Source organism: Ranitomeya variabilis, chromosome 4, assembly GCF_051348905.1.
Source record: "Ranitomeya variabilis isolate aRanVar5 chromosome 4, aRanVar5.hap1, whole genome shotgun sequence".
In the NCBI taxonomy this organism is placed as follows: domain Eukaryota; kingdom Metazoa; phylum Chordata; class Amphibia; order Anura; family Dendrobatidae; genus Ranitomeya; species Ranitomeya variabilis.
In genome coordinates this window covers 749,588,625-749,602,162 of record NC_135235.1, presented here as the reverse complement: position 1 = coordinate 749,602,162, position 13,538 = coordinate 749,588,625, and the positions used below count along the sequence as shown (strand labels likewise).

Below are 13,538 nucleotides of genomic sequence, written 5' to 3'. Positions count from 1 at the left end.
TAAATACCCCAGTCAGAACTGCAATCAGCAGATACACCTGACCAGGACTGCAACTCGGGGACAACTGCATTACCACCTACAACCACCGGAGGGAGCCCAAAAGCAGAATTCACAACACAAAACATGGCATATTCATATTATCATGACAGTAGGTCAGACACGGGTGCCCAGAGATTTAGAGGCCAGTTTCAAAGTACCATAAATAGAAAATGGACTAGGGAGAAAGATCCACAATACTGTCCCCCTACCTGGCAGCGGAGGTTGGCCCCCTTGTGGGATTCCTGTAGAGGGTCAGACAGGGTCAGCCGACGTTGAGCGGGGGTGCCATAACGTTTCCCCCTAGGGTGCCAACCTCTGCTGCCAGGTAGGGAGACAAGAGTATTGCGGATCTTTTTCCCTTGTTTTCTATTTATGGTATTTTGTACCTGGCCTCGGAATCTACTGGGCACCCGTGTCACCTACTCACCATTTTAGTATTTTGTTTCAATAACTTTTTATGAAAGTATTATTGTTTATTATATTTTAGGTCTGTTTTTGTTAAAGGATTTTTCTTAGATCTTTATCAGGCCTTTGAATTTAATTGGTTTTGTTCCGTCACTCCCACCTCGTCTTCACTGTCGTCCTGCTCCTTTCCCCCTTTCCTCTTCACTGTCCTCACGCTCCCCGCACTCTCCTCTTCACTCTCCCCGCACTCTCCTCTTCACTCTCCCCGCACTCTCCTCTTCACTCTCCCCGCACTCTCCTCTTCACTCTCCCCGCACTCTCCTCTTCACTCTCCCCGCACTCTCCTCTTCACTCTCCCCGCACTCTCCTCTTCACTCTCCCCGCACTCTCCTCTTCACTCTCCCCGCACTCTCCTCTTCACTCTCCCCGCACTCTCCTCTTCACTCTCCCCGCACTCTCCTCTTCACTGTCCTCTTCCCCGCCCTCTCCTCTTTACTGTCCTCTTCCCCGCCCTCTCCTCTTTACTGTCTTTGGTCCCCACCCTCTCCTTTTCTGTGTCATCCTGCTCCCTGTCCTCTGCTCTTCACTGTCCTCCCACTCCCCTCGCTCTCCTCTGTGGCGTCTCCCGCCTTCTCCTTTTCGCTATCCTCCAGCTTCCCACCCTATCCTCTGTGGAGTCCTCCCACCACCCGCCCTCTCATGTTCACTGTCCTCACGCTCCTCGCCCTCTTTTATTTGGCGCCCCACCGGTCCCCGCCCTCTTCTCCTTTGCGTCCTCCAGCTCCCTGCCCTCTCCTCTTCACTGTCCTCCCGCTCATCACAATTTCCTCTTCACTGTCCTCCCGCTCATCGCCCTCTCCTCCTATAGCGTTCTCCTACTCTCTGCTCTCTCCTCTTTGACCTCTCCTCTTTGGCATGCTCCCCGCTCTCCTCTTTGGCGACCTCTCGCTCTCCGCCCCCTTTTTTTCTTTGGCGACCTCCCGCTCTCTTTTTCTTTGGCGACCTCCCGCTCTCCGCCCTCTTTTTTTCTTTGGCGACCTCCCGCTCTTCGCCCTCTTTTCTTTGGCGACCTCCCGCTCTCCGCCCTCTTTGGCGTCCTCCCGCTCTCCTTTTCTTTGGCGACCTCCCGCTCTCTGCCCTCTTTTCTTTGGCGTCCTCCCGCTCTCCGCCCTCCTTTTCTTTGGCGACCCTCCACGCTCTTTTTCTTTGGCGACCTCCCGCTTCCCGCTCTCTTTTCTTTAGGGACCTCTCGATCTCCGCCCTCTTTTTTCTTTAGCGACCTTCCGCTCTTTTCTTTAGCGACCTCTCGATCTCCGGCTTCTTTTCTTTGGCGACCTCCCGCTCTCTGCCCTCTTTTCTTTGGCGACCTCCCGCTCTCTGCCCTCTTTTCTTTGGCGTCCTGCTCTCCTTTTCTTTGGCGACCTCACGCTCTCTGCCCTCTTTTCTTTGGCGTCCTCCCGCTCTCCGCCCTCCTTTTCTTTGGTGACCCTCCACGCTCCTTTTCTTTGGCGACCTCCCGCTTCCCGCTCTCTTTTCTTTAGGGACCTCTCGATCTCCGCCCTCTTTTCTTTAGCGACCTCCCGCTCTCTGCTCTTTTCTTTAGCGACCTCTCGATCTCCGCCCTCTTTTCTTTGGCGACCTCCCGCTCTCTGCCCTCTTTTCTTTGGCGACCTCCCGCTCTCCGCTCTCTTTTCTTTGGTGTCCTCCCGCTTCCCGCCCTCTTTTCTTTAGCGACCTCCCGCTCTCCGCCCTCCTTTTCTTTGGTGTCCTCCCGTTTCCCGCCCTCTTTTCTTTAGCGTCTTCCCGCTCTCCGCCTCTCCTCTGTCGTCGTCCCACTCCCATCCCTGCAATCTTCCCGTATCGTGCAGCGCCCCCTCTAGGCGTCTCTGCTCTGTAACGCCCGTGCTCCTCCCCTGTGAATAAGGTACGGATTTCGGACGCCTCCACACCTGGAGCTGAAGGCGCGGCCGAAGCTGGGTGAGAGGGAGGTGACGCTCGCTCATGTCACCGAGTGGATTGAGAAGAAGCTGGAACAGGAATTTCAGGTGAGCCAGACAAGATGGTGGTCGTGGTCCTCGCAGGTGACCCTGTGCCCCAGACACAGCGGTGGGGAGCAGTTGTGTTATGAGACTCCTTTTCTTCTCTCCCTTGTAGAAAATCTTTGTCATGCCAAACATGGATGACGTGTACGTGACCATCATGCACTCGGCGATGGACCCGCGATCTGGAGGAGGCGGAGACTTGGTGACCGCGGAAGAGGCGGAGTCTCACTGACGCTGCTCGTTCCAGTGTTACTGACTTTTCTTTTGCCTTGAGTTGTGAGCCTCACTGTGTCCGTCACGCTGTTGCGGGGCTGCCTTGGCGCGGAGAGCGCCTTCCCCGGATGTCACATGGTCAGTGATGGACCTTGCGAGCGCCGAGCTCCCGACAGCGGCCTCCGCCGGACCCCATATGCACATCATCGCCCCCTGCAGGCAGTAGTGGAGGACTGTGCTGCAGCACACCGCTGCCCTCACCCCACCCGGAAACTGTCAAACCAAAGCCAATGCAAAAGGTCTGAGCGGGGGAGGGTCTGGCTGTGATGCAGCACGGCCCCTGCGGGGTCATCCCGCAGTACGAGGACCAATCCTCATATAGGCACTACATCCAGGAGCCATAGCCCAGCAGTACCACGCTCCACCAGCAGGGGCTCAGCTGCACAACGACCAAAGCTCTCTCCTGTGCAGCGCCGCCCTCTGCTGGCCGGGTCTCTCACTACATTCCGCAGCTCCGCCGCTCGGTGGAGCCGCCCCCTGTCCGCTATGTGTAATAGCAGCGCTATTCGCCCCATGAAGGAATATTCGCGCCGTTTTATGGCCGTGATTAGAGTTTTATTTATTGTGTGACGCCACATTTCTGTGATCCGTAGTGACGGAGCGTCGGAGGCTTTATTATATGGTGACGGACAATCGCAGGGTCTCCTGTCCCTCTGACAGTTCTTCCTGTCCGAGCGGCGGGGGACTCCTTAGAAGGGTTTAGCAGACACACACATACATATATACACCCCCAGCTGCATTGTCCGCGGGGTACGATGGCCGCCCCCTGCGGACCCTTTTTTTTTTTTTTTTTTTTACAGCTTTGAGTTAATTTGCCAAGTTCGTTGTTTACATAGATGTCGGATGATTTTTACCCTTTTATTTCTGCGTCTTCTGTTCTCGCCGTGCGTCTCGTCTGTGGCCGTGTGCAATGTCTCCTGCCACATTAATCCTTCCCGTGCTGGCAGCCTCCGCAGGGTCCAGCACAAAAGGGGTTAATGACTGCCGCCCTGCCAACGGTACAGAGACTGCTGTGAACTGTGGGGGGCAGGACAGCGTCAGCTGGGGTCCGCTCCATCGGTACGTGGTCTGTCCACACAAAAATGGCCCTGGCCCCACCACCTGCTGAGGATTGTGGTACCACCCCGCAGCAGTGAAATTCATCCTGGGAGAACCCCCAGTACTGGCCGTATAGATGCAGGTGCATCCTGGGAGAAGCCCCCCTGTACTGGCCGTATAGATGCGGGTGCATCCTGGGAGAAGCCCCCCTGTACTGGCCGTATAGATGCAGGTGCATCCTGGGAGAAGCCCCCCTGTACTGGCCGTATAGATGCGGGTGCATCCTGGGAGAAGCCCCCCTGTACTGGCCGTATAGATGCGGGTGCATCCTGGGAGAAGCCCCCTGTGCTGGCCGTATAGATGCGGGTGCATCCTGGGAGAAGCCCCCTGTGCTGGCCGTGTAGACGCGGGTGCATCCTGGGTGAAGCCCTCTGTGCTGGCCGTGTAGACGAGGGTGCATCCTGGGAGAAGACCCCCTGTGCTGGCTGTGTAGATGCGGGTGCATCCTGGGAGAAGACCCCCTGTGCTGGCTGTGTAGATGCGGGTGCATCCTGGGTGAAGCCCCCTGTGCTGGCCGTGTAGACGCGGGTGCATCCTGAGTGAAGCCCCCTGTGCTGGCCGTGTAGACGCGGGTGCATCCTGGGTGAAGCCCCCCTGTACTGGCTGTGTAGACGCGGGTGCATCCTGGGAGAAGCTCCTGTACTGGCCGTGTAGATGTGGGTGCATCCTGGGTGAAGCCCCCTGTGCTGGCCGTGTAGACGCGGGTGCATCCTGAGTGAAGCCCCCTGTGCTGGCCGTGTAGACGCGGGTGCATCCTGGGTGAAGCCCCCCTGTACTGGCTGTGTAGACGCGGGTGCATCCTGGGAGAAGCTCCTGTACTGGCCGTGTAGATGCGGGTGCATCCTGGGAGAAGCCCCCCTGTGCTGGCCGTGTAGACGCGGGTGCATCCTGGGTGAAGCCCCCTGTGCTGGCCGTGTAGACGCGGGTGCATCCTGGGTGAAGCCCCCTGTGCTGGCCGTGTAGACGCGGGTGCATCCTGGGTGAAGCCCCCTGTGCTGGCCGTGTAGACGCGGGTGCATCCTGGGTGAAGCCCCCTGTGCTGGCTGTGTAGACACAGGTGCATCCTGGGAGCACCCTCCCCCATATGTTCACAGTGGATCAGTACCCTGCAGTACACGGCGGGCGGCAGGTGATGGGTGGTGGCCGCAGGGGTGTAGGGTCACCGTCTGCACGGCTGCGGCTCTGCTGCGCTCGGTCATGTTTGTCGGATCAGAATCTGCTCATTTTATTAAATAAAGGAAATCTTGTTTCTGCCACGTCTGCGCTGATGTCATTCCCCCGTGTTCTGCGCAGGAGGAGCGGCCTGCTGCTGCACTAATCACTGCCCTCCTGCAGCCGCAGACCCTCAGCGGGTCCAGAACCGGATCCTAACCACATCGTATGCGCGGGCCGGGACAAGAAATAAAACCTGGCCGCCTGCTGACGTGCGAAGAAAGGCCAAAGAGGCAGAAATCAGATCAATGACCTGTGCAGACCAGAAACGATATGCACAGGGATGAAACCAGACATCTGTGTCCAAGCAACACGTTCTAGAACCTGCCCGCACTGGAAACCACGTGTATCGCAACTGCTGGGTCCTCCAAGATCTCCAGTGCTGCGGTGTCCTAGAGCCCACACGTATCGCAGCTGCTGGGTCCTCCAGTGCTGCCGTATCCTACAACAAACCAGTCCTGGAGCCCACCTCTATCACTGTGTCTGGGTCTTCTTCAGGGACTCCAGTGCTGCTGTGTCCAAGAACCATCCAGCACTGGTGCCTGCATGTATCGCTGCCTCTGGGTCTTCATCAGGGAATCCATTGGTGATGGGTCTAAGAACCAACCAGCACTGGTGCCCGCATGTATCGCTGCCTCTGGGTCTTCATCAGGGAATCCATTGCTGCTGTTTCCCAAGAACCAACCATCACTGGTGCCTGCATTTTTCGCTGCCTCTGGGTCTTCATCAGGGAATCCATTGCTGATGGGTCTAAGAACCAACCAGCACTGGTGCCCGCATGTATCGCTGCCTCTGGGTCTTCATCAGGGAATCCATTGCTGCTGTTTCCCAAGAACCAACCAGCACTGGTGCCTGCATTTTTCGCTGCCTCTGGGTCTTCATCAGGGAATCCATTGCTGATGGGTCTAAGAACCAACCAGCACTGGTGCCCGCATGTATCGCTGCTTCTGGGTCTTCATCAGGGAATCCATTGCTTCTGTGTCCAAGAACCAACCAGCACTGGTGCCCGCATGTATCGCTGCCTCTGGGTCTTCATCAGGGGCTTTACTGCTGCTGTCTCCTACGTCCACACCTCATATACTTTTTGTCTACCTGGCAGTATATTGATCTGATTCCTTACAGACCTTCTGACTTCTCCATTTGGTTTTCTACTTCTGTGACATCTCGTTATCTAGGATGAGCTCGATGGTGGGAGCAGGTGGATGTCGTTCACATTGTGCTTTACCCCTTCCATAGTCGCATCTTGGGGTAGATTAGATCCAGGAGAGTTTAATCTGCTGCAGATTCTGTGTAGGTGACAATTTATCCTCTGTATGGAGAAGACTTCCGTACCCCAAAATCCTTGACATCCCTGTGAAACTGCTGCTGGGATGTGAGCAGAAGGGCACACCAACAGCATCCTGATTGGTGGGCAGCACCGGCAGTGTCCTTATTGGTGGGCGGCACCGACAGCGTCCTTATTGGTGGGCGGCACCGACAGCGTCCTTATTGGTGGGCGGCACCGACAGCGTCCTTATTGGTGGGCGGCACTGACAGCGTCCTTATTGGTGGGCGGCACCAACAGCGTCCTTATTGGTGGGCACACTATCAGCATCCTTATTGGTTGGGTCACAGACAACGTTCTTATTGGTTGGGTCACAGACAGCGTCCTTATTGGTGGGCGGCACTGACAGCGTCCTTATTGGTGGGCGGCACCGACAGCGTCCTTATTGGTGGGCGGCACCGACAGCGTCCTTATTGGTGGGCACACTATCAGCATCCTTATTGGTTGGGTCACAGACAACGTCCTTATTGGTTGGGTCACAGACAGCGTCCTTATTGGTGGGCACCACCGACCCGTCCTTATTGGTTGGGTCACAGACAGCGTCCTTATTGGTTGGGTCACAGACAACGTCCTTATTGGTTGGGTCACACAGCGTCCTTATTGGTTGGGTCACAGACAACGTCCTTATTGGTTGGGTCACAGACAGCGTCCTTATTGGTGGGCACCACCGACCCGTCCTTATTGGTTGGGTCACAGACAGCGTCCTTATTGGTTGGGTCACAGACAGCGTCCTTATTGGTGGGCACCACCGACCCGTCCCTATTGGTGGGCACCACCGACAGCTTCCTAATTCGTTGGGTCACAGACAGCGTCCTTATTGGTGGGCACACTAACAGCGTCCTTACTGGTGGGCAGCACCAACAGCATCCTTATTGGTTGGGGCACAGACAGCGTCGGTGGTGGACGTTATTGATGGGCGCACCGACAGCGTCCTTATTGAGGAACCTGCAGAGCAGGCGCTCCTTACTGGTGCATTCACAGATGCGTATACAGCCACAGTGTGGGGAGCAGAGGAAGCGCAGACATCCGTTACTCCTCACCTTAGATCACCTGTGATGGTGGAGGATGCGGGCACAGTGCCGATCACCTGTAATATATATAATATGGAGGGTGGGCGCACGTTCTAGGTGAGTGGACCACTCCTTACACAACTCTCCATGTACAAAGCAGAGCAGCGCTCCGAAGGCTTCCAGGTTTACTTCAGCCATAGCTCCAGACCCACCAAACATATTCCTGTAGTCTTACTCCTTATACACAAGGTTTCGCATCCAATACGCTTCATCAGGTCATGAGAAATGCTATAGAAACAGTGAGTACGTGTCCAATCATCAGAGGAATAAGTATTTAGAATTGAGAGTCCTCAGTGGTTGATACCTTTTAATGGCTAACTGAAAAGATGGTAACAAATTGCAAGCTTTCGAGACTACATACGTCTCTTCATCAGGCAAAGACTAAAACAAATTCTGAAGAATCACATATTTATGCACAACATAGTATAGAGAAAAAAAAAAAAAAAGAGGGGAAAAAAAACCATGGATAAGCTAGGTGACATGAAGCAGAATTACCATGGGTGATAAACAGTTACGTCCATAAATATTGGGCCAATTCTTAGATAAGGATTGTTTTATTGTCCTGTGATTAGGGTCTCTGTTGTGATGACCCCACATGGTCTGAGGGGCAAGTTCATTAGTTGATGTAAAAAGACATAAATCCGTGTGACACATTCATTCCTGCAGTTAGAGTGTCAAAGGTCGTCATCAGTTTATATTCTCAGACTCTTCTGTCTCTCTGAGTTTTGAAGTTACTTTTCAATACAAGTAATTTCATGTCCATAATGCTATGATTTGGGAGACAGAAATGTATTGCCACAGGTATATCCATTCTTTTTTCTTTTATTGTATGGCGATGAGAGTTCATCCTTGTTCTCAGTTTCTGCCCTGTCTCCCCCACATACAGATCCCCATTTGGACATTTAGTACAAATAATTAGGTACACCACATTAGAAGTGACGCAGCTGAATGTACCTGGTATCTTGTAGTCCTGGTGTGAATTGGGGATTTTTATCTTGTCCGTGGTCATTATAAATGGACAGGTTTTACATTTTTTCTGATTGCAGGGAAAGGTACCTGCAGCTGTTGGAGAGGACAGGGAGCTTCTGACAATGATGCTTCTTAGATTTGGGGGCTGCCTAAAATCTAAGAAGCATCATTGTCAGAAGCTCCCTGTCCTCTCCAACAGTTGCAGGTACCTTTCCCTGCAATCAGAAAAAATGTAAAACCTGTCCATTTATAATGACCACGGACAAGATAAAAATCCCCAATTCACACCAGGACTACAAGATACCAGGTACATTCAGCTGCATCACTTCTAATGTGGTGTACCTAATTATTTGTACTAAATGTCCAAATGGGGGTCTGTATGTGGGGGAGACAGGGCAGAAACTGAGAACAAGGATGAACTCTCATCGCCATACAATAAAAGAAAAAAGAATGGATATACCTGTGGCAATACATTTCTGTCTCCCAAATCATAGCATTATGGACATGAAATTACTTGTATTGAAAAGTAACTTCAAAACTCAGAGAGACAGAAGAGTCTGAGAATATAAACTGATGACGACCTTTGACACTCTAACTGCAGGAATGAATGTGTCACACGGATTTATGTCTTTTTACATCAACTAATGAACTTGCCCCTCAGACCATGTGGGGTCATCACAACAGAACGAGACCCTAATCACAGGACAATAAAACAATCCTTATCTAAGAATTGGCCCAATATTTATGGACGTAACTGTTTATCACCCATGGTAATTCTGCTTCATGTCACCTAGCTTATCCATGGTTTTTTTTCCCCTCTTTTTTTTTTCTCTATACTATGTTGTGCATAAATATGTGATTCTTCAGAATTTGTTTTAGTCTTTGCCTGATGAAGAGACGTATGTAGTCTCGAAAGCTTGCAATTTGTTACCATCTTTTCAGTTAGCCATTAAAAGGTATCAACCACTGAGGACTCTCAATTCTAAATATTTTTCTATCTACTGGCTAACACGGTACCAAGATATATTTCTTTCCTGTAACAGAGGAATAAGTGTAAGTGCGGTTGGTCATTTCTCCAAGACATCATCCGGGAACCAGCATTTTCTGGAAACCTCAGTAGTGTCCAGATGATTGACAGTTCCCCTGATGATTCACACACGTGCTCACTATTTCCATACAGTGGCCCGATGAAGGATATTTCAGGCGAAACGTTGGGTCTGAAATAGTCTGAGACAGGCGTGACCCAGCGGAGCGCTGCTCTGCTTCGCTCTACACATGGACGTGTAAGAAGTGTCAGGACCCCCAGATACTGAGCCTAGCGACACTCCTGGAAGATTTATGTTGGATTGTGGAATTTTGGCTACAGAACATGGAAAATGTCCCAAGAAAAATGCTGTGTGAATTCTCCCTTATTACTGGGAGGACGGAGGAGACCCCCCAGGACGAAAATCAGAGGACATTCTGTAAGACTACTTATTACTGGGATGCTGGGAGGACAGAGGAGACCCCCCAGGACAACCATCAGAGGACATTCTGTAAGGCTACTTATTACTGGGGTGCTGGGAGGACAGAGGAGACCCCCCCAGGACAACCATCAGAGGACATTCTGTAAGGCTACTTATTACTGGGGTGCTGGGAGGACAGAGGAGACCCCCCAGGACAACCATCAGAGGACATTCTGTAAGGCTACTTATTACTGGGGTGCTGGAAGGACATGAGACCCCCAGGACGACCATCAGAGGACATTCTGGAAGGCTACTTATTACTGGGGTGCTGGGAGGACAGAGGAGACCCCCAGGACGACCATCAGAGGACATTCTGTAAGGCTACTTATTACTGGGGTGCTGGAAGGACATGAGACCCCCAGGACGACCATCAGAGGACATTCTGTAAGGCTACTTATTACTGGGGTGCTGGAAGGACAGAGGAGACCCCCCAGGACGACCATCAGAGGACATTCTGTAAGGCTACTTGTTGCTGGGAGGATGGAGGAGACCCCCAGGACAACCATCGGAGGACATTCTGTAAGGCTTGTTACTGGGGTGAGGGGAGGACAGGAGACCCCCCAGGACGACCATCAGAGGACATTCTGTAAGACTACTTATTACTGGGGTGCTGGGAGGACAGAGGAGACCCCCCCAGGACGACCATCAGAGGACATTCTGTAAGGCTACTTATTACTGGGGTGCTGGGAGGATGGAGGAGACCCCCCAGGACGACCATCAGAGGACATTCTGTAAGGCTACTTATTACTGGGGTGCTGCGAGGACAGGAGACCCCCAGGACGACCATCAGAGGACATTCTGTAAGGCTACTTATTACTGGGGTGCTGCGAGGACAGAGGAAACCCCCCAGGACGACCATCAGAGGACATTCTGTAAGGCTACTTATTACTGGGGTGCTGGGAGGATGGAGGAGACCCCCCAGGACGACCATCAGAGGACATTCTGTAAGGCTACTTATTACTGGGGTGCTGCGAGGACAGGAGACCCCCAGGACGACCATCAGAGGACATTCTGTAAGGCTACTTATTACTGGGGTGCTGCGAGGACAGGAGACCCCCAGGACGACCATCAGAGGACATTCTGTAAGGCTACTTATTACTGGGGTGCTGCGAGGACAGGAGACCCCCAGGACGACCATCAGAGGACATTCTGTAAGGCTACTTATTACTGGGGTGCTGCGAGGACAGGAGACCCCCAGGACGACCATCAGAGGACATTCTGTAAGGCTACTTATTACTGGGGTGCTGCGAGGACAGAGGAAACCCCCAGGACGACCATCAGAGGACATTCTGTAAGGCTACTTATTACTGGGGTGAGGGGAGGACAGGAGACCCCCCAGGACGACCATCGGAGGACATTCTGTAAGGCTACTTATTACTGGGGTGAGGGGAGGACAGGAGACCCCCCAGGACGACCATCGGAGGACATTCTGTAAGGCTACTTATTACTGGGGTGAGGGGAGGACAAGGAGACCCCCCCAGGATGACCATCGGAGGACATTCTGTAAGGCTACTTATTACTGGGGTGAGGGGAGGACAGGAGACCCCCCCAGGACGACCATCGGAGGACATTCTGTAAGGCTACTTATTACTGGGGTGAGGGGAGGACAGGAGACCCCCCCAGGATGACCATCGGAGGACATTCTGTAAGGCTACTTATTACTGGGGTGAGGGGAGGACAGGAGACCCCCCCCAGGATGACCATCGGAGGACATTCTGTAAGGCTACTTATTACTGGGGTGAGGGGAGGACAGGAGACCCCCCAGGACGACCATCGGAGGACATTCTGTAAGGCTACTTATTACTGGGGTGAGGGGAGGACAGGAGACCCCCCAGGACGACCATCGGAGGACATTCTGTAAGGCTACTTATTACTGGGGTGAGGGGAGGACAGGAGACCCCCCAGGACGACCATCGGAGGACATTCTGTAAGGCTACTTATTACTGGGGTGAGGGGAGGACAGGAGACCCCCCCAGGACGACCATCGGAGGACATTCTGTAAGGCTACTTATTACTGGGGTGAGGGGAGGACAGGAGACCCCCCCAGGACGACCATCGGAGGACATTCTGTAAGGCTACTTATTACTGGGGTGAGGGGAGGACAGGAGACCCCCCCAGGACGACCATCGGAGGACATTCTGTAAGGCTACGTTCACACTTGTTTCTCTGCTCCGATTTTAGGAACAAATAGAATGTGAAAATCTGATGTAACTGGAAGCAGAGGGGTCTTTGGTGCGGATTCTGGGGTCGCTCCTGGTTGAGCTTATGTCATGCCTTTGGCAGGCCCCACATTAATAAGTGCGCCCCTCCATTTACATCACATATAAATAGTGATGAGCGAGTGTCCTCGTTGCTCGGGTGGTCTCCCGAGTATTTGTTATTGCTCGGAGATGTAGTTTATCGCCTCAGTTCCGTGATTTACGGCTTCCAGATAAGCTGAATACATGTGGGACTTCCCTAACAAACAGGCATTCCTCAATCCCTGAGCAATAACAAATACTCGATCACACTCGCTCATCACCAGATATAAACATTATACGGAATCTGTCAGCGGGTTCGGTCTCCCACCTGAGACCCTGATTCCAGCCATGTGTCACTTACTGGGCTGCTTGCTGTAGCGTGATCTACTGCAGCTCTAGCAAAGCAGTGAAAGCTCAGCTGTGTGACCATGCCAGGTACAGGACGAGCCGCCGCAGGGGCACACCTGTGCGAGGGAGGACGACCCGCGGGGGCACACCTGTGCGAGGGAGGACGACCCGCGGGGGCACACCTGTGCGAGGGAGGACGACCCGCGGGGGCACACCTGTGCGAGGGAGGACGACCCGCGGGGGCACACCTGTGCGAGGGAGGACGACCCGCGGGGGCACACCTGTGCGAGGGAGGACGACCCGCGGGGGCACACCTGTGCGAGGGAGGACCACCCGCCGGGGCACACCTGTGCGAGGGAGGACCACCCGCCGGGGCACACCTGTGCGAGGGAGGAGGACCCGCCGGGGCACACCTGTGCGAGGGAGGAGGACCCGCCGGGGCACACCTGTGCGAGGGAGGACGACCCGCGGGGGCACACCTGTGCGAGGGAGGACGACCCGCGGGGGCACACCTGTGCGAGGGAGGACGACCCGCGGGGGCACACCTGTGCGAGGGAGGACGACCCGCGGGGGCACACCTGTGCGAGGGAGGACGACCCGCGGGGGCACACCTGTGCGAGGGAGGACGACCCGCGGGGGCACACCTGTGCGAGGGAGGACCACCCGCGGGGGCACACCTGTGCGAGGGAGGACCACCCGCGGGGGCACACCTGTGCGAGGGAGGACCACCCGCGGGGGCACACCTGTGCGAGGGAGGACCACCCGCGGGGGCACACCTGTGCGAGGGAGGACCACCCGCGGGGGCACACCTGTGCGAGGGAGGACGACCCGCCGGGGCACACCTGTGCGAGGGAGGATGACCCGCCGGGGCACACCTGTGCGAGGGAGGACGGCACACCTGTGCGAGGGAGGACGACCCGCGGGGGCACACCTGTGCGAGGGAGGACGACCCGCGGGGGCACACCTGTGCGAGGGAGGACGACCCGCGGGGGCACACCTGTGCGAGGGAGGAC

General features: G+C 54.5%; 1 protein-coding gene across 3 annotated transcripts in view; it reads left to right on the top strand.

The window, feature by feature from the left end:
- The window catches only part of TEX2 (testis expressed 2), a 43,024-nt gene extending 37,911 nt beyond the window's left edge, over positions 1 to 5,113 (top strand). For all 3 annotated transcript variants that reach the window (XM_077254671.1, XM_077254669.1, XM_077254668.1), the window contains exons 11-12: positions 2,369 to 2,489; positions 2,599 to 5,113. In XM_077254671.1, the coding sequence (XP_077110786.1) occupies positions 2,369 to 2,489; positions 2,599 to 2,718 (241 nt within the window). In that variant the 3' untranslated portion in view covers positions 2,719 to 5,113. The remainder of the gene's footprint in view (positions 1 to 2,368; positions 2,490 to 2,598) is intronic.
- The last annotated feature ends 8,425 nt before the right edge of the window (positions 5,114 to 13,538 follow it).